This window comes from Henckelia pumila, chromosome 2, assembly GCF_033568475.1.
Source record: "Henckelia pumila isolate YLH828 chromosome 2, ASM3356847v2, whole genome shotgun sequence".
In the NCBI taxonomy this organism is placed as follows: domain Eukaryota; kingdom Viridiplantae; phylum Streptophyta; class Magnoliopsida; order Lamiales; family Gesneriaceae; genus Henckelia; species Henckelia pumila.
The window spans coordinates 156,699,933-156,716,883 of record NC_133121.1 but is presented as its reverse complement, the minus strand read 5'-3'; the positions used below and the strand labels follow the sequence as shown (position 1 = coordinate 156,716,883).

The following is a 16,951-nucleotide window of genomic DNA, read 5'->3' as shown; positions in this document are numbered from 1 at the left end:
CGGGTTACTACACTGACGGTCAATCGAAAAAGACGATTCGTACACTCAAGGATATGCTGAGGGCATCAATGCTAGATTTTGGTCCAGTATGGCAGGATCACTTTCCTTCGTCGATTTTTCGTATAACAATAGATAAGATCGTAGTATCAGCATGACACCTTTTAAATCTTTGTATGGGCGTTGTTCCCGCACACCCTTGTTTCTGGGATGAGGTTGGAAAGCGGTAGGTAGAGGGACCCAAGTTGGTACAAGAAATCGCCGATGAAGTGGACTTGATCAAGCATAGAGTCAGAGTTGCATTTCATTATGCTTTGAAAATTTAGAAGTAAACTATTAGGATTCGACTTTGAATTGGGAAGGAATTCTTAAACACGATACGATAAGATATGACAACATAGAGTAGGTATAAAACTGTTATATTACCCTCATATAGTGTGTATAAACAAGTTATACGACATCATCCCTTAGAGGAGTAACATATAAGAAACTGATCAATAAACCATGTGTATTTAGATGAACTTCAATGTCATATGATGATTATGTTCTATTTATAATACAAGCTATATTTTGAAAATTTCATATGTTATGTCTTGACTCTTGTTTCGACGTGCTCCGTGACATGATTATTTTGAAAGTTTCGTATACATGTATTTGTTATTGTATTTTACGACTCAGCAGTACGCATATGTTTTTACGATCTGACATGCATAAGACACCTCAAGATATTTTATTATGATACGTGTTTGCTTGCGATTTTATTATATGGTATTTGTTAGTACTGGATGAAACATGCTGAGTCACTAGGCTAACTAGATTTAAATGGTGTGCAGGTGAGGATGATACTTTAGTTGATGATGTGGTCTCTATTGGCAGTGAGGACGTCTGAGCATCCATGACAGCTAGCACCCGTGACCATTGCACGTTATGATACGATATATTATGGGATTTTTATACATTGTTTTATTTTTACAAATGATTACTATTTTTCACTGTTTTGCATGGTTTTGAGATTTTAGACGTATGCATGGGTTTTGACGATGGATTATGATTTACGTATTTATGTTATAAAACTTGCATGCATGAGATTTTAGTTATGTTTAAGTATTTAAATTAATTGCATGCAAACGAATATATTATGAATTATATTTTATGAAAAAACTATTTTAAATATAAATACATATATGTATGGGCGCATATGTAGTATCACTATTTAAAAAAATATATTTTTAGTACGGGACGTTTTATATCTTGAACCTTAATTCAGCCTATAATGTCTTTTAACACAATTATCGACATACTCTAGATAACTTTCACACATTTTTCAGTATTCTGTGGTGCATTTTGCATCTTAGTCCAGCCTACAATTATGTATTATTTTTTACACAAATATCAATATGATATGATAATAACCCTTTCTATGTAGTCTCTTTTTCATAACGTCAACTCTTAACAACAATACCAATATTAAGTTATAAATTCAAGGGGTGTTCAACCTGAAAATATCTACATCAAGTGGAGTAAACACATGAGTTTATAAAATATTTTTGATTCATTTTTAAATTAAATATCAAAAATTGTAAATGTCCAACATGATTTATTTGATTAGCATAATTATGATATAATACATAATAGGTTTCCTAGATAACACAAAAACAGAACCCAAAAAAAAAAAAAAAAAAAAAAAAAAGTGTTTTGGATAGCTTTTATTAAACAATGACAAAAGCTTAGAAGTGTTAACTTTCCAAAACAGTGCATAAGTGCAAGCAAAGCAGGTAGGTGAGTGTACGAGTGCGATGGTGGAAATCAAAGAAGAAGCGAGAATGGGATTGGAGCAGCATCCGAGCTTTGCTGACGTCGAAGCTTCAAACAAGCAGAATACCCATTCTAAGCGCGTGGCATGTCTCGACATTTTCAGAGGCCTCACTGTTGCCGTAAACTCAACCACTTTTTCCCTTTCAATTCCTTTATGTCGTTCTGATGGATGATTTAATAGGGATTAAGAGTTGTTTATTGTTAGTTTTTTTAATTCTCAACAGAAGGATAATGAATTTGATGGTGTGGTCGTGGGGATTTTCTTAAAAAATTAAACATGTTCAAATTCTGCTTGTAAAATGAGCCTTGGTAATTTCTTGGTGCACTTTAAAATAATGCCTCACCTCACATCCACAAATGGCAAATGATCACTAGATAGACACCTTGCAAATAGGGGAATGAGGGTTCATTTAATTTTCTGGAGAGGTGAAATCCGCTACTAAGTTTAAAATTCAATATTTTATTTTCATTTGCGGACTGTGAATGACATGTAAGTAAATGGTTCGATGCTTGAAAGAATTGTTATTAAAAAATGAATGCAACGTCAGAGATAAAGATTTCACTAAATAATGATGCTGATAAATTTTATGAGCAACATAACTGAAGCTGGAATGTGTATAGCTAATGATCTTGGTTGATGATGCTGGAGGAGAATGGCCTGTGATTGGGCATGCACCTTGGAATGGTTGCAATCTTGCTGATTTCGTCATGCCATTCTTTTTGTTTATTGTGGGAATGGCCATTGCTCTTGCACTCAAGGTTAATGTTTTCTCTATATATATGGTTTGTCGATTTGATTACTGAAGTTTTATATGTTATTTCATGCAACTGTTCTTGATTTTCTCCGAACAGAGAATACCTGATTGGAGAGCAGCTATCAGCAAAGTAGTTTTAAGAACTTTAAAACTTCTCTTTTGGGGCCTTCTTTTGCAAGGTTAGTTCTTTTAGGCATTAATTTTTCTAAAAACTTTATCTATGTTTTCTTTTGTGATTGTATGGGGATACTGCTTCTTTCATGCAAGTTATTGGAAGATTGAAAACTATCCATCACTCTGGATAATTGTCAGGATCCCAAATTAAGAACTGAAATTGTATTGCAACCAAGATGAAAAATGTTTTCCGAAATATATACTCTGTTACAAAACCCCAGTTAATAGCTGGTATTTCCCTAGCCTAATTTAGTCACACACCCAAATGAAAACCACCGAATGAATAACCACTTTCCTCTTCACATTCTTATTTGCCTCTTCTTTCTTCCCAGAGGCTTCTAAGGCCTATTTTGATCTAGGCCCAATATACTTACGTCCATAACAATAACCCTGCGCAATGATAAGTTGCTAATGCAATGTTAAATATGCTGTTTGGCTTATGCATAAAGGGATAATGTTTAACCGTGATTTAATATATTAGGAGGCTATTCACATGCCCCAGACAATCTAACGTATGGGGTCGATATGAAAAAGATGAGATGGTGTGGAATTCTTCAGGTAATTTTGATGTTTTCTATTTGGATTTTGGTTAGTTTATATTTGTTAATGATAACATGTTGTGAGACATTTATTTGGTTCTTCCCAGAGAATAGCTCTTGCATATTTAGTTGTCTCATTAATCGAGATTATTACAAGAGATAACCAAAGAAAGGATCGATTTACTGGAAACTTGTCCATATTCAAGTTATATTTGAGGCATTGGTGAGTGGAAAGATCTCTTTTAATCAGCAATCGCATCATTGTATTTGAAAAAAAAAATCAGATGACTAATGTTTAATGATTTTCAGGATAATGGGAGCGTGTGTGCTGGTTGTTTACTTATCTACACTTTATGGAACTTATGTACCTGATTGGCAATTCATCCAGCAAAATACAGAAAGTGTTGATTTTGGGAAAATTCTTACTGTAAGCTTTTGTGTTTACAGAACTTGGAAACAGAAATTTGGCTGCAAATTTTACTTATTTGCTTACCTTTCTCCGGTTAATCATTGAAAGCCGAATTTCAACCATTTTCCTAGTGCTTTCCTTTAAAATGAACGAGCAAATATGGTTTGTATGTTTTTTCCCTGCTCTATCTCCAATATTAGCCAAACATAACTTTGGGATTGTTTTGTTCTTATGCTATATACTCGAGGACTATGAAGTCTGCTCTTCTCTTATTTATAAGGTTGATCCTCTGAAAAGAACATTTGATGTTTAGGTGTCTTGTAATGTGAGAGGAAAACTGAATCCTCCATGTAATGCTGTGGGCTATGTAGACAGAAAGTTGCTCGGGCTCAATCATATGTATCAACATCCGGCCTGGAAGAGATCCAAAGTGAGTAGTCTTGTTAGATATTATCTCTTTCTTATTTATGGCTCGTCATTATTCAATTTTCTCAATGATGATTTATGATCATGTGCCCTGCAGGCTTGCACGGTGTTTTCCCCTCACGAGGGGCATTTTCGTAGCGATGCTCCAACTTGGTGCTGGGCACCTTTTGAACCTGAAGGAATTCTGAGGTTTGTTGATACCACTTATTTCCTCTGTGAAAGTTGTTTTCTCCACTTTCCATTGTTTGTGAACATATACTACAAGGTTTCTCTCTGAACATATCTATATTCTTTTGTTTACTTCTTAACTTTGGAAATTCAGTGAATAGACAATACAACATAATAGAGGATTTGTGGTTTGCTTGTGAAACCCGACATATATCCATGAGATGATGCCGACAGGGTTAAACCTTAGTAATCTCTTGGTTTAGGTTACAACTAACATCATTTCATATAGTTGAAATTCCATATAAAATCATATCAAAGTTGTATCAAATTTAATTCTAGAATGTAGTACATAATTTTCAAGATAAATGGTTTTGATTTCGTTGATGCAGCTCGATTTCTGCTATCCTCTCCACAATCATTGGAGTTCATTTTGGACATGTCCTTGTACATATAAAGGTCTCCTCCGTCGAACAGAATGTTTTTAACAAATCTTAGAATGGTTGATGTTTAATATGTTATAATTGTTTCGAAAATAAATGTATAAAATAACAGTTTAATTTGGTACTTTTAGGGCCACTCAGCTAGACTTTGTCATTGGATAATCATGGGTCTTGGACTTCTCATTTTAGGAATCATTCTTCACTTTACAGATGGTAAGTTGGGAGAACATGAAACGTGAAAGGATGCTTGTTCTTTATCTTTTTCCTTATGGTTTTCTTGTAGTGCAGCTATTCCATTAAATAAGCAACTATACACTTTCAGCTATGTTTGTGTAACATCTGGAGCGGCGGCATTGGTATTTTCGGCTTTCTACATTCTGGTATAAGAGAAAATGAAATCCCCAGCTTTGTCGCTTATGAATAATCAAAACATCTCAATGTTAGCGTTGATATATCGACTACATATTTTGAACAATGATCGAACTCATGTCTACTAAGGATGAAAATTATTGCTCTTTTTTTTTCCAGTTCTATGACTATCCGTTCAGTTTGAAGCTCAGAAGATTATTTTCTTAAATTTCAGGCTGACATCTGGAATTTAAAGTGCCTGTTTTTGCCATTGGAATGGATTGGTAAAAATGCTATGCTCGTTTATGTGTTGGCAGCAGAAGGTATTTTTGCAGGCTTTTTCAATGGATGGTATTATGGTATTCCTAACAATACACTGGTAAGTTTCCAAGTTCCTCAATAAGCTGTGTGTTCATTTATTAACACGTGCTTCTTCAGTTCCTTGGGTCTATTTGAGCTGAAAGTGGAAATGAATTACCAAATATATATCTACATGAAGATTTAGTTTTTGCGCGTACCAAGTACCATGAACATTTTACAAGGTTTCGTTCACTACCAATGAGGTTGGAACCCAGACATTTTATATAGCTGAAACTAGTATACGACTCTATTATAAAAACTAAAAACCTCCTTTATCGTGAGCAAGTTGACCATGAAATTTCCTTGATATTCGATGGAGTTTGCCACCAATGATTATTATTTTATTTATTTGTTAATGTTGCATGATCATATAACAATGGAAGCCCGAAGCGCTCATTATTATAGCCCTCTTTAAATAATTTTAGTGCCATTTTTGCCAGTTGTTTTATAAAATCAAACACAGGCGTGCCATGATTTTGTGATTGAAAACTTGTGTTTGTAGATTCATTGGATTCAGAAGCACATCTTCATTGGCGTTTGGCATTCTAGAAGAGTTGGCATTCTGCTGTATGTTATCTTTGCGGAGATATTGTTTTGGGGTATTATCGCTGGCCTGTTACACAGGTCGGGCATATACTGGAAGCTTTAACTCGTTATTCGTACCAAAAGGCAATAATAGCCAGGTACTGAAATTGTAAAGAGTTCAAAAGATTGGGAATAGTTATAGTTTTGTTAAATCTGTTACTAATCAGGACCGAATGATGTTCGGGCATTGTAAAATCTAACCTGTTAATATTTATATCCGATCCAAAAGTTTGACAGTCTCGAATCGAATTCGTTCATGTCAAACGATTAAATCGCAACCAACAAAACTTGATTCGCAGTTGAGGGGTGATCCATCTTTAAAATATAAAAAATAAAATAAAAAACTAGAAATGAATCACAAGGGGGTTCGTAGGCCATGTATGGAAGCAAAATGGCAGTAGTCCTCCCGTCTTGTATCAACAAAAACATCAAAATGGAGATACCGCCCGAGGCGGTTTAAAAAAATCAATTTATGATTGTCATTTCACAAAACCAATATTCATGCTTCAAGGGGTTAAGTAGATGCCACCAACAGGGTAATGTCCTATGGGTGGCACGGCGGATTTTGATTGGTCAAAATCAGTGAGTCCTACATTAGGATAAGCGAATAAAGTGAGCAATTGAAACAGAAAAAGGTGTCAGGATGTGTCCAAGGAATCAATATAACAAGGTAAATTGAGTGATGACCGAACAAAAAATGCATATCCTCCTTTAAAATCCAAAACAATAAAATATAAAATAGCATATCTCTGGTTCGACCAACAAGATCGTAGTAGTTGAGACACAAAGCTTAACGATACTAGACAAAACCACACAACTCGAACTGGAAAGACATTAAACAGCTGAAGGTCCTCTTCTCTTGGATCAATCCTCCTCTTCAGCCTCATTCTCAGCGATATTGAAGTACCTCAACTCGTACACACTCCTGTCTTTGTTGGAAGCTATAACTCTGAGCCAATCACGCACATTATTCTTCTTCAGATATTTCTTTGTCAAGTACTTCAAATACCTTATCAACATAAGGAAACAAAGCATAATGATGAAATGCACCATACACGATGATATAGGTACACTAAATTAAGTTAACTGAAATAACACCATCAGAATTTACAAATACTATAGAGCATAATGCAAAGTTTGCAATAGTCATTCAACAACTCCATGGGCATTGTCAAGTCCACCAAATTAATCTCCTAAACATGAACCATCCCCCAGCCATATGTGCATGAAATTTATTCAATGCTACTCAGCATATTTAGACAATTTCTTCATTTTCAATGCACCAGTCACGAATCACTGATTCATCAGGGATATACAATTCAGTAGCACTACAAGAAAATTTCCATTTCGTAAATAAGATTAAAACTGTTTGCATAATTGCATTAAAAGGCTAAAACTCGATGCAGTTATAATAAAGATCTCAGCTTCCACCACAACATTACAATCTTGGCTTTAAATCCATTCACTTTTCTTTGTTTGTTATCCTTCATAGTTTGTTCGTTATCCTTCATAGTAGTAGGAACCCTCCCACATGCTTCCACGAACAATGCAACAAGTGAAAAATAAATAAATGGCGGGCTAAAATGAAGCTACCTCTTGGAGAAGTTAGTGTCATTAGCAGTGATGGTGATCTTGGTCTTATCCCGGGTGACAGTAACAGCGTCTCCCAGAGCCCCTGGTTTGCCACCGACCTTGATGCGCTCTTGAAGGAACTTTTCCAGTGAGGCGATTTCCATGATCTTATCCTCAACCGGCTTTGCGCAGTCGATAACAAACGTCGCAGCCTTCTTTTTCCCTCCTTTCTGAGGCGCACCAGTAGCCACTCCTTTACTCTGCTTAGCCATAACTTGTACGAATGTCTCTGCAAACTCAACAATAAACAATTGAGATTCAAATCTCACACTTAACAATATAGAGAAAAAAGAGAGAGAAGAGACAAACCTGAAGACGACGGACGCAGCGCTTGGTGAGAGATGAACTTGAAGACATAAAATTAGGGTTTAGATCAAATACTTGGCGTCGCCTGTTGGGCCTACGAATCAAAATACAGCCCAATTATGAACTTTAAAGCCCAATATTACACATTATAATTATAAACTGGTTCATGATGATGATGATACACTAATCACATCCACTTCGAAAATATATAGCAAATAATATATTTAAGATTAAGATATTATGGCATAAACTTATTTTTTTTTTAAAAAAAAATAAATTTACGAACTGTTTTAAAAGGTTATAAATTATAGTTATTTATCATTCAATCTTTAGGTCATGTACAACTGCCGAGGATGTGGAGCGATGAAGCCCACATCATCTCTCGCCCCCTTCAACGGGCGTGAATCTCGCACGTGCTAGGATGTAGTGGGTTCCGCGTTCTTTTTTATTTTTTTAATAAAAAACCCAATGCTTTCTTTTTTTATTTTTTTAATGAAAAATAAAGATCTAACTGCCAGAAAAATTTGGTCGTTAAGATCGAACGGCCAGATTTAATGTTGTCGTTTTAAATTATTTTTAAAATAAAATTAATAATAATATAATTTAAAATTAAATATAAAATAATGGATGAGGTCATTTGATTGTTTTAGATCAATGGTAAATATTATTTTAGCATTCAATATTTTTTTATAAAATAGATAAATTAACAATTGGATAAAATATCCAACGACCCATTCAAATATTTTTTTGTAATATTTAAAATTTAATTATATGTAATTTTACTTTATTTTTTAATTGTGCAAATATATTTTGTGTTTCAAAAAATATATATTTAATAATATAAAAAGTTAATATTTCAACATTCTCTCTACAACATCATCTCAGATTCGCAGAACCAAGCAATGAAGTTCTCATTGCTGATATCATCATGCAATGAAGTTATCAACTTCATCTCACCAACATCATCTCACTATTGAACATGCTCTTATCGGGTTCAACTTCTATTATGTCATTATTATTATGTGTGTATTCCTTGAAGAAATTTTATGAATTTTTTTTAAATGAAAGATTTGTATAGAGTTGATAATTTTCTACATACTTTTGTAAAATTTTACGGAGAGTTAAACATTTTGAAATTTTGTACAAATTTGTAAATTTTTTCATAGGATTTTATTGATTTTGCAAATTATGATTATGATTTTTTTCTCTCTCTTATAGAATATCTGAATAATGATTTAACATATTTGATTTCATATCAATCTCTATTCTCACAACTCTATTTAATAGAACTCGGCCCTCATCCCTCAGACCACGAGCCTTCCAATCATTCCACCGAGTACCTTGACTCCTCTATGATCTAGTCACTATCTTACTCACTACCTGCACCGATACCTCAGCTACTATCCTGCCACTACAACTAATCCAATCTGCTACCTTGGTACATGGTCCAAGTGCTCGGGTCCTCGGCCCCTTCCCTGGGTCTTCGGGTCCTCGTCCCCATCATCGGGTCCTAAGTCCTCAGCCCTGACTATACTTCCCAATCACCTCTTACCTAGTTCAAGGCTCATAATATTATCAAGGTATCAACAGCCTCCCCTCCCCTAGTCGGACTAGAGGTTTCCTCGTTGTCCCAAGTGAAATAGATGAGTCTTGAACCGCTCCAAACTTTATTGATTTTTGTAGTAGCCCGGCTCCATTTTACAAGATTAATTAAATTAAATTGGTAAAGCATTGGATTAAGGGATTAATTTGGAATTAATTGAACAATTTTCAGAAATTTGACCAAGGTGGGTTCGGACCGTCCGAACCAGGATCGAAGGATCCGAACCACTTCGGAGGCATGACCATAGATCGGAGGATGCGGAGAGATCGGACCGTCCGAACCCAGATAGGACCGTCCAAAATCAATTAGGCCATGCAGCTGATGAGGTGTCAAGGTTGAAAGGACACGAGGCAGTTCGGAGCGTTCGAAGGCAGGATCGGACTGTCCGAGCTGTGCATGAAGTGACGTGTCTCGCATGCAAGGATCGGACCGTACGAAATCCGCATATACATAGGCCATCCGAGGCTTACATTTTGGCACACCAAATCTCAGCTTTCTCTCTCGATTTTAGGTGTTTTCTAGGTGTTTTGGAGTATTTACAGCCTTTCTAGGCTTAGTCCGGAGGTTGGCGAGGTGCTCCTGGGTTGCTGTGGAGCGGTGCCCAAGTACTAGGGCAGTCGTCATCAACGGGCTGACAAAGCACTCATGTATAACTTTGGCTCCTTATAGTAAATATGGAGTATGCTATAGATTAGTTAAGGCTTTTAGAATAAGGGTATAATGCATGAGTACTTTGCATTGTAGTATGGACGATAGGCTTGGACATAGTGCTGGTCTAGCTTGCCTAGTTTATGAGGTACGAAAGTATTATTCGAGATATCCAGATTGAGTATTCATGTATTATGTGTTTGCATGGATTATGTGATTGCCTGTTTTATATGTTTTTATATACAACATGTCACGACTGTATGTTGCATACATGAGCATATTGAGCCTTTATCTTAGAGATATCCTGTAGTAGGGTGCTCAACCTACGAGTTTGTGGATGGTTGGATACGTAAGTCTTGTGTCAGGTCACCTTGATGGTTGGACACATGTACTAGTATCAGGTCACCATTATCCACTGGGTCTAGCTTGCCTAGTTTATGAGGTATGAAAGTATTATTCTTGACTTGAGTGTCTTGATACCCAGTTCAATTGCATGCATGCACATATAATACTGTATACTAATACTCTCATACTAAACTTTTTATGCTCATGTCTCGTACTTTGTTGTATTCTGGACACCCTATTTCATGGGGCAGGTCTGCGGTTGGATGAGGTAGGTGGTTCCAGGAGGGCTTAGGCGATGGATGACCAGCAGAGTTATTGTCTAGGCTTTTGTTGTATTTGAGTTGATACAGATTTCGATATGGTTGTATCTTAATTATTGTATTTGGGATTTATTTATGCTTTTCCGCCGTTGTTTTTTTATGATTATTTAATTAATTTAAATGCATGCTTAAGCTTCTGATTAGTAGGTGATCACGGTGCGGGTCTGTAGTAATCCATATCTGGAATTAATGATTAATGGGTAATTAATCATGTTCTCATGTTTAGACTAAGTAAAATATGACTAAGAAAATTCCAGATGGATTAACGGAGTCCAGAAATGGATCCAGAATGATCGAAAATTAGCCGGTAGGGTTCCGGGCCTGGCTGAGATCGGACGCTCCGGTGGAGATCGGACGGTTCGATCGGCTAGGGCTGACGTCATCCGTGACGTCAGCATGATGACGTCACTATTTACGCCTGCGAGGTGACATCGGACAATCCGGTGGGGAGATCGGATGCTCCGATCGTACGCGTGGACAGGTGGTTGGTTGAATGTGTTGTGTCTGCCGCGTGGCAGAGATCGGACGCTCCGATCCCACTATTGGACGATCTGATCTTGCCTTATAAATATGGGGTCGAGGGGAGCATTTTCTTGCTCATTTTCAATTTCTTCCTCTCCCATTCTAGCTCATTTTAGGGGCTTTGGGGGCTCTTATTTAAGAGTAGAAATTGGCGGACAGTGCCTGGAGCAGTAGCGGAGCTATTGCGGAGTGGTGTTCAAGTTGTGGAACAATCGCCATCAGTGGGCTGACGACGGACGCAGGTATGGTCTGAGTTTCCTAAAAATATTAGGGAGTATCTATTAGCTTAGTTAAGGTTTTAGAGTTTAATTAATGATGTCTAGGTATTTTCATTGTAGAATTGATAATAGGCTTGGAACCTAGAGTGAGACTGCTAGGACTGCTTTAGTGAGGTACGTAAATACTGACTGAGATAGCCAGCGGATATGCATGCTTATGTGTTGCATTTATGTGCTATGTTTTGCATGGATTATTATGCATCATGTTCACATCATATTGAGCATGTACATCTTTTGAGATGAGCCATGTAGGGTCGCTCAGCCCTGTTCGGATGGTCGATGTCGAGCGCCCCGTGACCTACGGGTTATCCAGCACTGGCATCTATAGGACATGGTCCACATTCGATAAGAATGAGGAGTGTACTCAGTGGTTTGTCCCGGGTTATACCACTCATATCCTAGGCGCTATTCTGAGCAGTTTGTATACAGTTATCCCAGATATGGATACTGACCTCTTAATTCGGTATCAACTAGCAAGTGCACTAGGTCAAGTATTAGTAAAGTGGACAAATATTCCAAGTATCGATCCCACAGGGACTGTAGTCAATTCTCAAGAATTAATTATTTAGCTTAATCTAGACAGAATAATAAAACAAGCACTAAGAATTAAATAAAAATTTAATTACTAAAATAAAATAATAATTAAAATAGAAGAAGAATAAATTTAATTAAATAGAGACAACCAAGACACACGCAGGTACCGAACAAATTATGCAAACACATGTAAAATTATTGATTCCGATTTATCTTAAATCACGGTGAATTCTCCTAAATTATTTAAGAGTCTATTTCTAGAGCAATTAAACCTATTCAAATATTGACGGATCAATATTTCATAATTCAAATCAAATTCGAATGCATTAGGAATTATGAGAATTCAGTTTTCACCTAAAACTGCATATTGAAATCGAATATTATTTCTAGTCGGTTTAACCATATGTTAATTATTGAAGTGATCAAAATCAATTCCTAACATTTCGACTCGGAATTAATTAACAAGCAAGTAAATAATTGATCAGGTTATTCACAAGACAGAATTTAAATCCAATAATCAATAATTTGAAGAGAGATCTAAAATCCCAAATCAAAATCCACATGTTCAACATAAAATTGTTCGGCCCAATCTCGCCGTCTTGGTTGAAGAAAGACTAATCAATAAACGAATATATAGTTCAAACAAAAGTTTAATAATAAAAAAAAGGGAAGAAAAACTTGAATGGACCGTTATTCAATCTCCAAGCCTCCTATCCGCCGCCTCTTTGATGTGATTCCAACCCCTTAATCACGTTCTGAACTCTCTTATTTATATGTCTTTGAAAGCCCATAAAATAAAACCCGGAAAGTTAAGAATTTTAATTTTTGAAATTTCTATTTTTTTCGATTCTGCGACATGAACGGACCCTGGATAAGGGTCCGTGTCTAGGTCCGTGCATTAAACAGGTAACGCCGATTTTTTTTTACGAAGATGCACGGACCCTTATCCTGACCCATGCACGGGGTCCGTGCATACATTTTTTTCTGCGCGCAGTTTTTTTGAAAAATTCATATCTTTAGTTCTAGCCGTTGGATCGAGCTAAAATTTGGACAGCAGATTTCAAACATCTGAAACTTCATTTTGAACGGTAATGCTTTTATTTTGAGCTCTCTAAAATTAAAAATGAATTTTTGACCAAGGCTGCTCCGTAATTCATTCTTCAAAAATTCATTTTCCTACAAAATTAACCCAGAGAGTGAAATACACACACATGATGTAGTAGCCCGAACCCTAATTGAGTAATTAAAGGATTAATGCTAATTAAATAAATTGGAGATTGGACGGATCGGAAGCTCCGATCGGGATCGGAAGCTCCGATCGGGATCGGAGGCACCGATGATATTACGTCATCCATGACGTGTGGCTGGATCAGAAGCTCCGATCAGGACCGGAGGCTCCGATCACCCCTCCGGAGTCAACAAGTGATATTTTGACACGTGGCAGATCAGGATCTTCGGAAGCTCCGATGGCAGGATCGGACGTTCCGATCCAGGTTCGGACGTTCCGATCGAGGCTCGGAGGCTCCGATCGTTGTCTATAAATAGAAGGCCGAGATTTCATTTCTCCTTGCCAATTCCGGATTTCCTCTCTATTTCTAGTCACATTCGAGCTGTTCTAGTCTTCTTAGGCTTGGTCCGGAGGTCGGAGAGGCGTTCGATAGTCGTAGCGGAGTTGTGCCCAAGTTCTGGAGGCATCGACATCAAAGAGCTAACGACGGACGAAGGTATAGCTTTTGCTTCCTATAAATATTTAGGAGTATGCAATAGCTTAGTTAAGGCTTTTAGAGCACTGTAATGATAGTGGTATCATTTCGCTGTGTAGGCGGACTTTAGGCTTGGACTTAGAGCTGGTAGTGCCTACCTGGTTTTTGAGGTACGAAAGTACTGTTCGAGATATCCTGACTGAGTATGCATGTATTATGTGACCGCATGATTTATATGACATGATATTATGCTGCATTCATTTGCATCTTGCTGTATCTCCTTCGAGATGTCTGTAGTAGGGTTGTACCCTATCCTGTTAGTGGATGGACTTCCATCGATTTGGGTCCGGTGTTTCCACGGTTATCTCGGTATGGGAGCCACCTCCTGAAGCGACGGCACAGCGTGCTACATACCAGGGCCCGGTCTGTCTCTGTTATCTGATCCTTGACCTCGAGTCTATAGGGAGTTCACTTTGCATGCATGTATACTCATACTCTCGCACTGAGCGTTTTATGCTCACGTCTCGTACTCTGTATTTTCTGGACACCCTATTCCATGGGGCAGGTTTGCGATTGGACGAGGAGGGTGGATCCAGGAGGGGCTAGTCAGTGGTTGGTCAGCTGGAGCTTCGTCTAGGCTTTATTACTGTTGTTGGGTTTATACAGCTATTCGATTTGGTTGTATATTATTGGATAATTACAGATTCCTTTACTTGGGATTGTATAATGTTATTGGTTTCCGCAGTTTTATTCTGATATCTGTTTTATTAAGTTAATTGCATGCATAAGTTCTGTTTAGTAGGTGATCCGGGTAAGGGTCACTACATTTATGGTATCAGAGCATGCAAAAGATTTCTTGGGAGTTAGTCTCATCTTGAGGTATTTTTGTAGATGTCAAATCGTGACGACCAGAGTTCTCATGGCAGTGTTGGTGGGCGTTGGGGTGATGCCGACCGGGAGCCTCATCGAGAACGGCGTCATCGTCACCATGACGACGAGCGTTTCACTGTGCGTCGATTCTTAGCTATGGGTCCTAAGCCCTTAGTTGGAGGTGAGTCTCCGGAGGATGCGGAGAACTGGTTAGACCGCATGGAAACGACTTTTCAGACTTTCCAATGCACCGATGAGCAGAAGGTGGAGACCCTTGGCTATCTTCTGGATGGGCGTGCGCGCAGGTGGTGGAGGTTTACTTCTGCACCTTTTGTTGCGGCGAGAGGAGTGGACACCTGGGCCGAGTTTCGCACAGCTTTCCAAAAGCGGTATTTTCCTCCTGCACTCCGACAGTCGAAGGCAGGCGAGCTACTGAGTCTGCGACAGGGAGCCATGTCTATCGATGAGTATCAGCAGAGGTTCTTTGATCTGCTATCCTATTGCCCCGAGATTGCTGATAGCTCAGAGATGAAGTATAATCTGTTCCTTCAGGGCCTTAACCCTGAGATCCATGACCGTGTGGCGGTTGGCGACGACATGTCCTACGAGGGTTTGGTGAGCCGTTGTCACCAGACGGAGGACAGCATTAGGCGAAACAGGTCTTTCTCTCAGTCGAGACCTGCTAGTTCTTTGGCCCCCCGTGCCCAGTCATTCAAGAAGTCCGGGTCTACTTCTTCCTCTGGTTCGGGAGGTGTTGTCCGTTTCGATAAGAAGGACAAGTGTGATCACTGTGGGAAGAACCATCCATCCGACAAGTGCCGCAGAGCTTCTGGAGCTTGTTTCCGTTGTGGAGAGACTGGTCATATCCGGAGGGATTGTCCACTGTCTGGGGGAGGCGGTTCTGGATCTGGTTCAGGATCTGGTTCTCAGGCTACCGTACAGCAAAGGTCGCAGGGACAGTCTGCTGGGAGTTCTCATTTGAGACCACGAGCTTCTGGCCAGGTGTTTGCCCTGAGACATGATCAGGCTGTGGAGGAGAATGAGAAAGTCATCGCAGGTACATTTATGCTTTATGGTATACCTGCTCTTGTACTTGTTGACACTGGTGCATCTCATTCCTTAATTTCTGCACGTTTTGTTAAGAGGCATAAATTACCATGCATTGCACTAGACGTAGTGATGGCTGTTTCTACCCCGACGGGCCAATCTGCTTTGGCTAAGCGTCTAGTGATGGGTTGCCCTTTAGAGTTCGAAGGGAACATTTTGTTAGCGAATCTCATGGTCCTGGCGATGGACGACTTTGATTGCATTCTGGGAATAGATGTGCTGACTACCTATCGAGCTTCAGTGGACTGCTATCAGAGATTAGTACGCTTTCATCCGGAAGGGAGTGAGAGTTGGTTTTTCTATGGTGAGGGAGCGCGACCCCCGATGCCTTTGGTATCAGCTTTGAGAGCCTGTCGAGCTCTAGAGTCTGGCGGGGAAGGCTACCTTATCTATGCAGTTGATTTGTCCGCTGAGAGTATTGGGATAGAGAGCATTCCTGTTGTGGATGAATTTCCAGATGTGTTTCCTGATGAGATTCCGGGTTTTCCTCCTGCTAGGGAAGTCGAGTTTGGCATAGAGTTGATGCCGGGTACTTCGCCTATTTCTAGAGCACCGTATCGTCTGGCTCCGTCAGAGATGCGTGAGTTGAAGAATCAGCTACAGGATCTTTTGGACAAGGGGTACATTCGTCCTAGTGTATCTCCTTGGGGAGCTCCTGTTCTCTTCGTGAAGAAGAAGGATGGGTCGATGCGGCTGTGCATTGACTATCGGCAGCTGAATCGAGTCACTGTGAAGAACAAGTATCCGTTGCCTCGTATTGATGACTTGTTTGATCAGCTGCAGGGTACTTCTATTTACTCCAAGATTGACTTGAGATCTGGGTATCATCAGTTGAGAGTCCGTGATCAGGACGTAGCCAAGACTGCATTCCGTACTCGCTATGGGCATTACGAGTTCCTAGTGATGCCATTTGGTTTGACCAATGCGCCGGCTATATTCATGGATCTGATGAACCGTGTCTTCAGGGAGTATTTGGACAAGTTTGTCGTGGTCTTCATTGACGACATCTTGGTGTATTCGCGTAATACGGAAGAGAATGTTTCTCACTTGCGGTTGGTACTACAGAC

At 38.8% G+C, this 16,951-nt stretch overlaps 2 protein-coding genes across 2 annotated transcripts; one reads left to right on the top strand and one right to left on the bottom strand.

Moving 5' to 3' along the window:
- Positions 1-1,738: 1,738 nt before the first annotated feature.
- Positions 1,739-6,256, top strand: LOC140882315 (uncharacterized). Its single transcript, XM_073288250.1, has 13 exons — positions 1,739-1,931; positions 2,434-2,571; positions 2,665-2,746; positions 3,223-3,299; positions 3,388-3,503; positions 3,590-3,707; positions 4,003-4,119; positions 4,213-4,304; positions 4,673-4,739; positions 4,855-4,936; positions 5,012-5,103; positions 5,307-5,450; positions 5,934-6,256. Exons 1-13 carry the CDS (start codon positions 1,794-1,796, stop codon positions 6,078-6,080), a joined length of 1,410 nt encoding a protein of 469 aa, XP_073144351.1. The 5' UTR covers positions 1,739-1,793; the 3' UTR covers positions 6,081-6,256.
- Positions 6,257-6,662: 406 nt separating this feature from the next.
- On the bottom strand, positions 6,663-8,087 carry LOC140882909 (large ribosomal subunit protein eL22z-like). Its single transcript, XM_073289157.1, has 3 exons — positions 7,958-8,087; positions 7,610-7,877; positions 6,663-7,025 (listed from the first exon to the last, which is right to left on the bottom strand). Exons 2-3 carry the CDS (start codon positions 7,858-7,860, stop codon positions 6,881-6,883), a joined length of 396 nt encoding a protein of 131 aa, XP_073145258.1. The 5' UTR covers positions 7,861-7,877; positions 7,958-8,087; the 3' UTR covers positions 6,663-6,880.
- Positions 8,088-16,951: the final 8,864 nt, after the last annotated feature.